We start from the raw sequence: 13,441 nt of genomic DNA on the forward strand, positions 1-13,441 counted from the left end.
GTGTGCTCTTTGAGAAAGGATATCCAATGTACACGGTTACAATGAGGTCGACTCTTCATGCACGTGACACAAATAAGCAATGCATAAAATTCAATGATAGTTATTGTATAAAATATGATAAGGTATATTTTTGCTTTCATAAGCATTGTGAAGGAGGTAGTAATGGTGGGATGACATTGCGGATACTATATATATAGAATAGATTTACATGGGAGTGGTCTTGTTGTTGAGATCATACACTTCGTTCAGCAATCCAAGCACGGGTCGTATACGTTGTTTGCCAGCACGCTTTTCACTGATTCCACCTGGGCGATCCTCTTCTTCTTCGTCTATTGTATAGTCTACAACGTCGTTCGTCGTACGTGCAAAGGAATCACCAAGTTTGCTGGGCTCATGGCCTTCTGGCACACCAAAATTATTCAATCGATGACTTTGCCGTTGTCGCCGTGTTTGCTGAAATTCAGTCATTTTGCTCAAGTACATGGATCCTTCCACATTCTCAGGTTCCCATGTTGGATAATTGGCCTACAAAGAAAATGACATGAGTACGATGGTATCCATAATCGTATGTATACCCAATCCAATCTTACCTTGAATGTTAGGAAACTCTTTTCCATCTTGCCATCATTGCTAATCATATGTTCATCCTCTCCTTGTACAGGGGCACCATAACGTGCATCACCATGCCGTGTAAAGTCGAATTGTGAAAAGCTGCATACATAACCGAGTCCATCCACATGCACTGTGTACTCCCGAAAACTATCGACAATTTGTTCAGCGCATTTCGGCAAGGAGAACCAAAGAACAAGAGGTGTGAATAAGACGCTAAGTAGTTCTTGTGCAAATAGCGTAATCTTGTAATCAAAAAGCTGACAGAATTGTGCTCGGACCTAAAAGACGAATCAGCACGTGAACAATAAAGCATAGAGAAAACCACATTACCTCATCCGTGTGCAGTTTGCCGACCCATTCATGAGGGAAATAATGAATGTGATCAAGTACTTGGCGTAATAAAGGCTCGGGCTCATATACCAAATGCTCATCAGGGATCATGCCTCGACTCACGGCAAAGATTGTGCCAAATACACCGAGATAAAAGAGGATCGTTCCATTAGGCGAGATCTCAAAGTTGAGTAATGCTTCAGAATCAAACAGCGTCACAATCGCAAGTACACCTGCAAAGGAACCTGAAATAAAGGCCACAAACCTAATCCAAGTATCTTAGTTGCCATCACCTTGTCATCCTCCTTCTATCATTTACCTAGCCAATAATGCTGTCTTTTCCTTTGGGAATTGATCCAGGTACTTGTTGGCTATAGGGACGCTGTTGCTGAGACGTTGCCGGTACAAGTGTGGCAGTTCATTGTATTCACGGAATTTCCACTTGGCATACGGCGAAAAAGAACGAGCACCGATCTCACTTGGATTCTTGTGATATTCCTATAGTATACAAGTAAGCGTATTGGCCTTGTCCTACTCGTTCAATACCACACTTGCCTCGAAATAACGGAAGAAAAAGAATACAATGAGGTATACAAAGATGAATGGCGCAAAGACAAAGTTGAGCAATCCCATAAAAATGAATCGCCGTCGTAACCTTTTATATCTTCCTTGTCAATGACATTGCTTTGCATATCCACAGCACCGGATTCGTACTTACCCAGCTACCAACAAGACTCGATTTTTATCCTGCAGGAACCGTTTTCGGAGCTGGCCATTGGGCTTGAATGCATAACTCAAGACACAAAAGGATACATTCCATTCCAAATCTCGAGTGAACATGTGCATGTTGCGAAGATAGGGTAATGGGATAGTGATGTTGAGTGTCTTTTTGTTGAAAAGGGCAATCAAATAATTCTCTTGGCGCATGATACGGCTGGTGATGTCGTGTTCACTGAGGCGAAGAGGTGATGATTGAGCTGTGTTTGGATTGGTTTCACGGATATCGCTGATTTTTTGCAAAACCGTTTGCCATGGTACTGTTTGGATATCTTTCTATACACAACAACAAAAGCATAAGTCACTCACTTGTAATCCGCCAACCAGCCTCCACTTTTCAACTTACATCTGGGATTTCCAAAAGATGATGATAAAAGTTGTGCATATCTTTGAGCACCGGGTAATCCATAATGAATCGAAATGCTTGCCATATCCACCACATGATAAATGTAACAAGGAACATTGTCGTTGTGCCAGATAACCTGCATAGTAAAAAGAGAGGGAGATTGAGTGATCCTCTCTACACGCGTTCGTTCGGAGACAATTCCACTTACCGTGACACACATTGAGGTATCACCACTTCACCAAGTGCATGATGATGAGGAATCTGTGCATAATCCACGCATCCAATCAAAAACGTCGAGAAACCAATAACGAATCCAAGAGTCCTAGTAATAGTCAAAGAGATGTCAATCCCACCTATATCGCCGATATCGCTTGTATACTTACAATAGATTAAGAAAACGAGCAAGTAGAATACAATACATTCCCCTTCCTTGATAGTAATCGTATACACGCTTGAAAAAGTCATCCATATTGGATACATTTGTCCATCGCCACATGGTACGATCAAAGGCTGTCATATGTTGTCGAGTGGAGGATGTCGTTTGTCCAGAGATAGCTGGTCGTGGCAACTGTTCCTTATGGTGTGATTCTGTTGATAAAGGACTACGGTCCTCAGGTGTCTGTTCTAGCATGAGAGACGCTGGTGCCTCCAAGTCGTCATCGTCGTCTTCTGATTCGGAATGTTGTTGACCATGTGGGTCTGTTGCCACTTGTTGATATTGGTTGTTACGAAAAAGAGGTCTCCTCATGCGATCAGGTCGTGCTGCGGCTGCGGCTGCTTGACGAGTACTTGAACTTGCATCATGAATTCGATCGAGGTTGTACTCGTCGTCGGTAGAGTAACGGCTATTTAAGAGGCGGGAGCTGTCCATTATGCCGCTATTATTAAGGAACAAAGAGAGAACAAAGAGAAAAAGAGAGATAACACAAAGGAGTAAAGAAGGAGTCAAGAGTCGCGTGGGTGACTTGATGACCTTACATATGCAACACCTACCTTAAAAGGGGAATACTCAATGTCCCCATGCAAGCGGACCGTGATATGTGGGTTATGTCATGCAAATCTAAAACTTGACAAATGATGATATGCCTTGCCTCTGTTTTATATACATTTACCGTGGTCATTGTTATCATTTTCCCTTATCTCTTTTTACTTTTTATACTACTAATGACTCCTGAAGTGCCCATCCATCGTCCATTCGCACAACCCTCTCGACGTTTTGCCAGTGATCATGTACCACAACCGATCTACCTCGGCGTCGGCATTCACATTATACCAAAACAATCCATTTCTCGTTATAGTATATCAGTACACGATGGATGTTACACCACCGATTTCTTTTCCGGTACCCTATGTAGTCATCCTCCCGATGCGTCACGCCATCAATGCATCCATGAAGCTATCGATATGCTACGTACAGTCGTTCAGAAGTATAGCACAGCCCAAAATTACAAAGTGCAGCTGATCGCATGCTCGTATCACCTTGATGATGACATACTCCAAGATGATGAACGACCCGAACATACATCCATGAGCTACTTTTGGCGTGAATTGGACGCATTGCCCTTTGTAGTCGAAACAAGTGGCAAAACACTCGATGAATGTGCCAGCTCAGCAGTGCGAAAATCGGTTGTTTGGTATAATGTTACCTTTTTTTCTTCTTGTGCACTAAACAATAATCCCCTGTTGATTGATGATTATATTTTTTCTGCTTCTTTGTCACAGGTTGACACCTGGTATCCCTGGCAACCACCTTCGAACCTATCTTGGTTTCAGACACGAGGTAAGAAGAAGACATCCTTTGCATCCACAATGACACTAGTATGCTCACCCCACCCATTCATAGGTGGAAGGTGGGTATCATCACATCCTCCATCCCTATGCAAATCTTGATTGATGGTCTATCTATGGCAGTGGACTTTGGCTACAAGATTCATATGGTCGACCTAGCAGATTACAGGAAAACAGTATGTGAGAGGACATGGAGGATATTGAATGATATGGTGGACAAATTCAAGCAGCGGAATCCTCGAATCAGTTTCTTTTCTTCAACACCACGTGGTGGAGGAGGTTAGTATTGACATGGATAATGCTAATGATCAATCACTCACATGGGTTCTAATAGTGGCTCTTATGCGACATGCCTTGTTACGATTCCTTCATTTGAATGATATCGATCTTCATTGTAAGTAATGAAAGAAAAAGGAATGGATGGATTGCATGCTTATGGGGATATGATAGGGTATGTTGCACGGCCCAAGCCTGAAGTTTTTGATATTACCAAACGCAAGTTGCACAATGTGCTCCAAGGTATCGCTCCAATGGCAGTGGCCAGCTTAACCGACGAGGAGAAACAGGCGTATATGGATTGGTCAACCGAGAACGTTGAGCGTTATTGGCTTGATGAGGATGGTCCTATCAGGAATTCGGATATCATCATTGTTGATGACCCACAAGGTGAGTGCGGAGATGAATAACAAAGAGAACAATGAAATTGATATGCATCATTGTTCTTAGTGACAGGCATTATCCCCCATATTAAACGGCATGCACCCAATGCTCGAATCATATTTCGCTCACACATTGAGATACGAGCTGATCTTATTCGTGAGCATCCCAATGGCAGAGAAGCTCAATCATGGAAGTAAGTATAAAAAGGGGGGTTTTATTGGAAAACTAGTAAGGCTCACTTTACGTTAAGGTTTCTTTGGGGTTTTATCAAAGATGCGGACCTTTTCATTTCCCACCCGATCGACAACTTTGTACCTGACCATGTACCTCGGCAAAACGTTGCATTGATGCCAGCATGCACTGATCCACTGGATGGGTTAAACAAGCATTTGGAGCCATGGTGTGTAGAATACTATCAACGTGTATTTAATCGCGTGTGTTTGGATCAAGGTGCACATATCGTGGATTGGAACAGACCTTATTTTGTACAAGTGGCCCGATTCGATCCATCAAAAGGGATACCAGATTGCATGGAAGCATATGCAAAGCTACGAAAGCGATTGGAAGTTGAGCAATTTAACGGCAAGATACCACAGCTGATAATATGTAAGTCTAAGAAAAGCGCATTTCTATGCATCCATGTACTTAGATGTATTGTGTATATAGGTGGTCATGGCTCTGTGGATGATCCAGAAGGAATCGACATTTATGAGGAGACGCATGATCAGCTCGTTTTATCCGAGTACGCCCATGATATCATTGTTGCACGTCTACCACCATCCGATCAACTCTTGAATATGGTGCTTCAAGAAGCTCGAGGTGCTCTTCAATTATCTCATCGTGAAGGATTTGAAGCCAAGGTTACTGAAGCCGTCCATAAATCAATACCTGTTATCGCTTATGATGCTGGTGGCATCCCTCTTCAAGTGAACAAGGATGTTAACGCTTTTATACTTCCCGTGGGCGACGTGAATGAAGTAGCGAACAAGATGTACGCATTATTGACCGATGATGAACTCCATACAAGAATGAGCAAGGCGGCCAAGGAGAACTTGAGCGAAGAATACTTCACAGTGTGGAATGCAATGAATTGGCTTTATTTGTTTAACGAGCTATTGGCACAAGATGCTTCAGGAGAAGGATTGGATGGTCAAGAAAAAACACGTGATCATAATTCGGGTATAGGAGACAAGCGCAAAGTATCTACAATGTGGCAAGAGAAATACCAGAGATTGGGTTTCTGAATAAAAACATTATCATGGAGGTGTTGAACCTTTTGCAAGTGGTGATGAGGTGCGCGGTGGATGTGCTGAAGAAGATGATGATGGCGTGGATTGTTGCGCAAGCGATCTCAATAAAGTAGGTTGACGTGCGCTTTCAGATGAACAACTTGAATAGCTTCGACCCAATGATAGCATATCCTAGATATAAATGAGTATCTTTTGCTATCCTCACATGCAAGGTTCTATACCTGATCTGGCTGAGCACGTCGTTTCTTTGCACTTTCTTTCAACTTTTCCCATCGTTCTCGGTATTTGTTGACGAGTGCTTGCTGTTTCTCGTTTTGAACCCTCAATTGTCGGTTTTCTTCTTCCAATTCTCGAATGCGTGCCACTTTATGATACGTTGTTATTGTCAGCCATAGATCCCAATCACCAATACAGTCGTCATACTCACATTGTTCACTGATGGGCCTTCCACCACCTCCGCTGGCTGTCAACATTGCTGCTGATGAAGATGCTCTCATGGCTGCATAATCGTGACTTTGCATGATGCGTTTGGCTTGTTTATGGACATCGCTTTTGAATTGAAGAATACTGCTTTTGAGAATGTTGCTTTCCACGGCTGCCTAAATATTACAAAGATGTGCTATGAGCATAGTACGCCCTCTTGTGGATCCCAAAGCCTACCTTTTCCAACTCATGTATTCGTCTTGTCAATTGATCCACTTGTTTCTTTAGCTGTTCATTTTCATCAGAATATTCCTGTGGTGATCTTTTTTGTAAAGTTGGTACTACATTGTGCCTGCATATGATGTCATGTACTTTACCTCGCGGATGTGGGGTGGTCGAGTGCTTCTGTCACGAAAAAATAGGACTCTACCATCTTGGATGCATCAAACCGATCACTTTCTCTATCATCTGGTGATTGCACGGTGATAGGAATGGGATTGTCGTTCTCGTTCAAAGGTGCTGAAGCGAATGCCACAGGGTTAGAGAGCTTGTCCATCAGCTTTTCGACCACCTCAAAGAACTTGTTGAAAGGATCATTCTCTTCTTCATCTTCCTCCTTGTATACATAGCAACGATTAACACACTTTTTATGGAGAGAGGGGTGTATTCATTCTTACATTTTGAGAGAGTACTGCATATGATCCACCTATTGCTGGCGTGGCAGATCCATGTCGTTGGTCTGATGATAATGCATGTCGTAAGCTATCCATGTCAAATGATCGATCATCATTGTTGTCGTTGTTGTTGATTGTGCCATGTGATGATAAGCTGCCCTCAGGTTCATTCATATCTTCAGGGTCATGTCCTTGATCAAACTGCTGCTGTTGTTGTCTAGTCATTCGTCTTTCCAGGTCTTTGGCTTTACGCAGGTGATTGGACGTTAATAGACGTAAGGTCTTGGCAGCCTACCACGATCCCCCAGTTAAGAACACTGTTGCATATCAAGTATCAATAAGAAAGAAAACATACCATGGCGTCTTGAGCATACTGTATGGCTCGTTGAAACTGACTAGCAGCCATTGCATGAGCTTCAGCAGCTTTGGCCCATTCCTCTCTGTCTTCGTAATCTTCAGCTGTGGTAGCAAACGAATGACCCTACCAATGTTGCATGTTTCAGTGAATGGTTTCGAATGGAGCAAAATGAGCTTACGGCGTTAACGGGTGTCTCTGTTGTCATTAAAGGGAAAAAGAAGTGAAGTGTTGAATGAAATTTGTCTTTATTTGGAGTATCATGCAAATAGTACAGGCAGAGGTTAATTGGACTTGACAATCATATCTGCTTTTAAAAGCTTCATCCTTAACATCAGCGCTTTGGTTGCTTTCTCATAATCTGATCCAGCCTTCATTGACCGTTTCAAGGCCTGTTGTCGTTGGTCACGCTTCTTGGAGATAAGGATCTATAAATACAATGCATTAGGTATATCCTCACCCCTAAAGCATCATTCATGTACTACCTTTTGATGGCTATCGATACGTGCAGAAATCTTGTCACCTTCGCCAATCAAGTTTGCTAGTTCCTTTTGAAGGCCGGGTACACTGGTTTGGAATGCTGTGGCCATACGCTGCAAATCCACTTTTCCATAAGGAATGCAATACTGTACAAGCGCCTTTTCACGGATCAATTTGAATAAAGCAGGCACATGGGGTGCAAGATACATGTCAAGCAAATAATCGTTCTGCATGCACACAATATCCAATCAGCATGAATAGCCAAGCCATTTGAGTGATCAACTTACCCTGTAACTTTCTAGTAACTCAAGACACACCGAATACTTGGCATGATAGAATGCATCAATCATCTCTCGAATTTGAGGTTCCAATTCCAAATAGCTCTTGAAAGATGAGTTGGAGAGCACCTTGGCCTTAAGCTCTTGTCGATCATAGGACGCCAATGCACATAATCCACCGTATACTGCAATATCATTCGCCGAGATAATATCATTGAAACTGTTGCCCAATTCGAAGGTCACTTTGGTGAGAGCATCGGCTACTGAGCTGTATTTCTCCTTGTGATAAAGCGATACAAGCGCACGGCAAGCTTCCAACTTGGATTGCACCAATTCCTTCTTTTGTATAGCTGATACTGCCTCAGCACGGTTGGCGTAGCTGCTGACATGGGTAAAGTTGCCTTGGCTCACACTCGCCTAATGTCAAAGTCAGCGTACCTTGTTTTCCCCCTTCTCTCTTTGCTTTTCCTTTTTCTTTCAGCATACCTTGATTACATTGAAACATGTGTCGAGAGTGTGTGCACTGGTGGTGGAATGATCCCGTGTTCGGATGTAACATTTGATAGCATTGGTAAAATCACCAGCCTGATAGTAGCAATCACCTTGTCGAGTCATACAATCCTATCACCACCATTTCTTAATCATCTTATCCATACTTTCATCCTATGCGACTTACTCGAATCTTCTCTTTGATCATGTTATTCTTGTATCCTTTGAGTTCAACATCCAGACTTTCGAGTATCGCCTCGTTTTCACGTTGCGTTGTAGCCAACCATGCTTGATCCACCTCGATAGCACCCAACCCACGCTTCTTGCATGCTTCGTTGAGTTGTGTCATACAAGTCGAGTACTTGTTCGTATCTCGCGTGTTGTTCTTGATGGCGTTGGCCGCCCATTGCAAAGATTCCACCTCTAAGCTGTCGCAATGCTCGCTAATGTAAATAGCACGGTCGATGGCCGTACGCCCTAAGGCAGTCGTCAGCCCTGTGTGCCTGCATCCTTCATATACACGTTTCGTTTTACTCACCAGCATAGTTGTTGATATAGGATTGGAAATCGAGGTGACTTGGCGCATTCACTCTGGCCATGGGGGGGGGGTTATGTGAGTAAAAGAGGGAAGAAGCTGTTATGCGAGCTGCGCGTCTCTTTCCGAAAACACTCACAGTGCACCTGGATAATCTTAGCTTGCTGGAAAAGAAACCATTGATCATAGTACTATTTGTGATGAATGATAATAAAAACATTCCAATGGATTACGCCTACATATTCGTATGCTGAATGGATAAGGTTCCTTTATTTTACATCACACAATGATACATAGAAGAGAAGAGTATAATTCAAGTCGAATGCATTCCTATTAAGCTGCCAGCTCATTATGTATTCTTTGTATCATCACGAGATGTTGCGATCGATATGTATCTAGCTTCACCAATTCGCTCTGTACCCACGTAAGCGTTTCCTTCTCGTTAGCTGCTGAATTGACTGCTTCAAGTACATTCTTGACAACCTGCTCAAGTGGTTATAAATAACATTCATCAGCTGCATAATACCATAGATTAAAGAGGACATCCTTCATGAAATCTTGCGATGCCAAGATCAAAGTCGGCGCCGTTGACGAAGAAGAACACACTGTCGAATCCCAGCTCAAGTGATGAGAACATGAAATGGCAACACAATAATCATCACCAGCAGCATACATCGTTCCTTTACATCTTGAGAGTCGGAAGGAAACTATAATACAAAGATACTGTCATGTTGACTTGGAGGATCACCAATTGCAGGCTAGGAATTGATCAAGTGAAGCGCTTAACATAGGCTGCTACTCCTTAATAAACGTAAATGATTTGGGCTTTCAATGGACTGCATTTGTAACAAGCACTATTGTTGGGTAGCAATACTATGGGTTTATTACCTTTCAAGTTACAAGCGTCTATTTAAAGATGTGTACAATCCTGAGAATTACCATTGCCTATCGCCTATCAGCATATACAATGATGTGGTGATGATCCAATCTCTCTTCGCGACCTTCAAATTTCGATCCTCCCTTCCATTCCAGAAACTAACCACGTGAATCACATAGAATCAGTGAGCACCATTGTATCATTGTATCCTTGGTTGCTGCCGTCATAAACATCTTCATCCATGATTGCAAGCCATTTGCTGTGCGTGCCTTGACTCCAATGCTCCAATACCATCCATGGCAGCAAACCGCCTTCCATCAAAGATATAATGCCTCTCATACATGCCATCCAATCCATCATCATCCTCGGCCGTATCCATTGATATGATCCATTCTTCATTTCAAGATTTCTCTTCACTGCAAGACCAAAACGCTGATAGAAAGAACTCTTGAGATCGCTTGCTGACATGTTTCCTCTCCATCCGGATGTTGGTCAATCACTTGCTTGGTCATTTTCTATTAGCTCAACCAGGTGAAGAATGCTTGTATTGGCCAGTAGTAGTTGATGGCTGATATGGCATCATCCATTGGAGCTCGTATCCAACAAAGCAAGTTTCTGCACGTAAACAAGGCTGCTTCTATACAATGACTACTTGCTGTTCACGTGAAAAGGCTGTAAGACAAGCTACTGCAAGTAAAGAATGCTGTTGGAGACAATGAAGTGAAGCTGCTGGAACGAATGCTGTTACGTTTGGTTGCGCAAAGGAGTGTGCAAGAGCGTGTGCTGTAGTAGAGTGACAAGGCTTTGAACACCATACGAGTCAATGAAGAAAGACTTTGCTAATTGCAGCCACTGGAATGAATGCTGTTACGCTTGGTGTTGGTAGAGGAGTGCACAAGAGAAGGATGTAGTATCAATAACGCGAGTGGTGTAGTAGGGTGCACACGCCATGCACTTGCCATTCAGCCAAAGACAATCGGATCAAGACATTCGTAGGATGGACATGATGGGTTGAACCAGGACAATCGTTCGCAGGTGGTAGTTGTATACTTGAATGGGGCAACAGTTGAGATTGGGAGGAAGAGGGAAGTGCTGAGAGTGGAAGAAGTGGAAATTAAATAGGTCGGGCACCTCTTGTTTAAATGCATGAACACTGTACATCAATCCTTGATATTGAGATCGCCCCTCTCGAACCTGAAACTTTCACACAAGATGCTCTTGGTCATGCTGATCAACATGGTCTTAAAAAAAGACCTCATGTTCATTAGAAAATATTGAATGGGAGGGTGCAATGTGGGTTTACTATGTAAGTCGGAAATGGAGGTCAGCCCCGGATTCATGATTCATCGAAATACTATGTAGCATCTTGGGATTCCCCATTTCGAACCTGAAACTTTGTCAGAAGGTTCGCTGCAACATGCTGATCAACTTCATTCATTTAAAAACCATACACTTCATTAAGGGTGTCTTGAATGCGGGAGGGCCCAAACGGTGGATGATGGGCAACAAAAGAGCGGACGGCCCACCGCTCCGAAGTTGCTCACTTCCAACTTGAAAATTGGTCAGAAGGGTGCTCTCGAGCATCCTAATCAACTTTTTCTAATAAAAACTTCACGCTTCATTTGAAAATTTGGAATGGGAGCGTCCAAAAGTTTGAATGACGGAGACATTCGCAGGGTCTGCGATTCATTAATTTCATGTTCGCTGTTCCAGCGTAGCTCAGTCAAATCGGCTCGGATCAGGAAGCTTGGATGATGGAAACGCTCAGCTGGAGTAGGAGAATCATTCACATGAAGTGGATTTTGCAACAACGCTGATTGTGAAAAAATGGCTGCTAGCGGGCAATATATGGACTATCGTGGATAGACAAAAGTATAATCCATCAATCCTTCCAGTCATGCAAGGTAGCTGAGTTACACAAAGAGGTCCCTCTGCATCTTTTGCTCTGCCAGGGTCCACCTACTTGACAATGAACGAACAAACTCAAACATGTCTTCCCAGAATTTAACCAAATCGCCTGATAAGGAAACAGGCACACAATATCGTCCACAACGGCTTTCGTATGCCAAGGTTACCAGCACTCATTCCTCAGCACGTACTCATTCCCCAACGCGGGATTCGTTGAAAGCAACAGCTCATGACAATTCTTTGCACTCGAATGTGTGGAAAGCCGGTGGCTCTCCTGCTTCCTGTACCAGCTTGTTCTTTGATTTCACGTCTCGTTCCGAAAATCGCTCCCAGCTTTTGTGCCATATAAACGAAAGCTTTCCCAACAATTGTGGTGTTCGCCTTCACTCGGATCATGCTCGCCGTATTGTTGAATTATTCATCGATGACTCCAACGTTTACCAGAAAGCTTGTACGTCAGGCCTTGTTTTCAAGGATGGTGTGCGTATCTTGCCTAGTGTACCTTTACCAGCTGATTCCCGTCTCATTCATCTTCGACTCAGCAACCTTCCTTTTACCTCTCGAGATAAGCTTACCGATGGAATTTATAAGGCTCTCTTACCCTTTGGTGATGTTCTTGATTATGGTATTCTCCGTGATCATGACTCTAAGTTGTTCATGGGACACGGATATGCAACATTAAACGTTTCAGGTTCAAAACAATCATCATCGCTCACACACACGATTTCATGGCCTAACTCCGAAGACTGGTTTTATGCAACATGGGCTGAAATGCCGCTTCATTGCCTTCATTGCCACAAATCCGGTCATTCTATGTCCTCATGTCCTACCCACCCAAGCAGATATCGCCCCTGTTGGTCTTGCGGCCAAAATGGCCACCGTGCCGCTAAATGTCCCAATCGCCGCCCTATTGTTGTCAAGCCCATCAATGACCCACCAATGTCCCCATCGTCTTCTGTTTCCACTGCTGCCAGCCATTCCGATGTATCGATGCTTAGCACTGATTACTCACCCCTTGAAGCCCACAACGACATGATTATCAGTACTCATATTACAGAATCTTCCCCTGAAAAACCATCAGCCAAATCATCTAAGGCACCAACACCGCCCGAGTCCATCGATCGTATGTTGACGACTTTTCCCATGTCTGATGAAGCCAAGGAAATCATTCGATCTTTGCATCTATCAAGTTTTACCACCCTTTATTTTAAGCTTAAAAGTCGGGGTAAACTTTTTCCGTCTTCTGCCACTCCTTCCAATTCGTCGGGGAGTGTCTCTTCCATGAGACTTAATGATTCCAATTAGCTCGCTCCCACCCTTTGTCATCTCGTTCCCTCTCATGTATATCTCCTTATGATTATCAATTTGACCAATATTGTTTCGATTTTGGGGTGCCACTCACCGATGCACTCCCAATAAAACGAGGCTAACAACCTCCATATAAATACTTGACAATGAACAAAGACCACACTTCATATAGCATCACGCTTACAAACATAAAGGTGCCTGTATCTTCAAACTTTACAATGAAACTCGGGGTTTTTATTAGAGCAATGGGCTCGGCTTGGCCAACAGCACCTTGTGTGAAAGTTTCACGTTCAATGTCGCAACTAGCCCAAAAAATATTTTTTGGTCGTCGTCGTCGAAGAGGTCGACCCC

The 13,441-nt window shown here is 43.2% G+C and overlaps 5 protein-coding genes across 5 annotated transcripts; 2 read left to right on the plus strand and 3 right to left on the minus strand.

Annotated features, from left to right (window-relative positions):
* Window positions 1–204: 204 nt before the first annotated feature.
* O0I10_000667 (uncharacterized protein) lies at window positions 205–2,936 on the minus strand (the record flags this gene model as incomplete). The annotated part of the gene is made up of 9 exons (XM_058480776.1): window positions 205–525; window positions 591–890; window positions 943–1,207; window positions 1,262–1,440; window positions 1,498–1,597; window positions 1,661–1,995; window positions 2,066–2,201; window positions 2,274–2,387; window positions 2,449–2,936. 9 exons carry the CDS (start codon window positions 2,934–2,936, stop codon window positions 205–207), a joined length of 2,238 nt encoding a protein of 745 aa, XP_058348340.1.
* A 293-nt stretch (window positions 2,937–3,229) lies between these two features.
* On the plus strand, window positions 3,230–5,757 carry O0I10_000668 (uncharacterized protein; the record flags this gene model as incomplete). Its single annotated transcript, XM_058480777.1, has 9 exons — window positions 3,230–3,699; window positions 3,788–3,845; window positions 3,909–3,915; window positions 3,977–4,132; window positions 4,188–4,247; window positions 4,304–4,519; window positions 4,580–4,706; window positions 4,764–5,119; window positions 5,180–5,757. 9 exons carry the CDS (start codon window positions 3,230–3,232, stop codon window positions 5,755–5,757), a joined length of 2,028 nt encoding a protein of 675 aa, XP_058348341.1.
* A 12-nt stretch (window positions 5,758–5,769) lies between these two features.
* Window positions 5,770–7,423, minus strand: O0I10_000669 (uncharacterized protein; the record flags this gene model as incomplete). Its single annotated transcript, XM_058480778.1, has 8 exons — window positions 5,770–5,934; window positions 5,985–6,127; window positions 6,191–6,362; window positions 6,424–6,508; window positions 6,564–6,802; window positions 6,864–7,151; window positions 7,216–7,341; window positions 7,397–7,423. 8 exons carry the CDS (start codon window positions 7,421–7,423, stop codon window positions 5,770–5,772), a joined length of 1,245 nt encoding a protein of 414 aa, XP_058348342.1.
* Window positions 7,424–7,499: 76 nt separating this feature from the next.
* Window positions 7,500–9,061, minus strand: O0I10_000670 (uncharacterized protein; the record flags this gene model as incomplete). Its single annotated transcript, XM_058480779.1, has 6 exons — window positions 7,500–7,643; window positions 7,701–7,922; window positions 7,983–8,390; window positions 8,460–8,594; window positions 8,650–8,939; window positions 9,001–9,061. The coding sequence occupies 6 exons, from the start codon at window positions 9,059–9,061 to the stop codon at window positions 7,500–7,502; spliced, it is 1,260 nt and encodes a 419-aa protein (XP_058348343.1).
* Window positions 9,062–11,863: 2,802 nt separating this feature from the next.
* On the plus strand, window positions 11,864–13,087 carry O0I10_000671 (uncharacterized protein; the record flags this gene model as incomplete). Its single annotated transcript, XM_058480780.1, has 1 exon — window positions 11,864–13,087. One exon carries the CDS (start codon window positions 11,864–11,866, stop codon window positions 13,085–13,087), a length of 1,224 nt encoding a protein of 407 aa, XP_058348344.1.
* Between the last annotated feature and the right edge of the window lie 354 nt (window positions 13,088–13,441).

This window comes from Lichtheimia ornata (genome assembly GCF_029851405.1).
Source record: "Lichtheimia ornata isolate CBS 291.66 chromosome Unknown scaffold00002, whole genome shotgun sequence".
NCBI lineage: Eukaryota > Fungi > Mucoromycota > Mucoromycetes > Mucorales > Lichtheimiaceae > Lichtheimia > Lichtheimia ornata.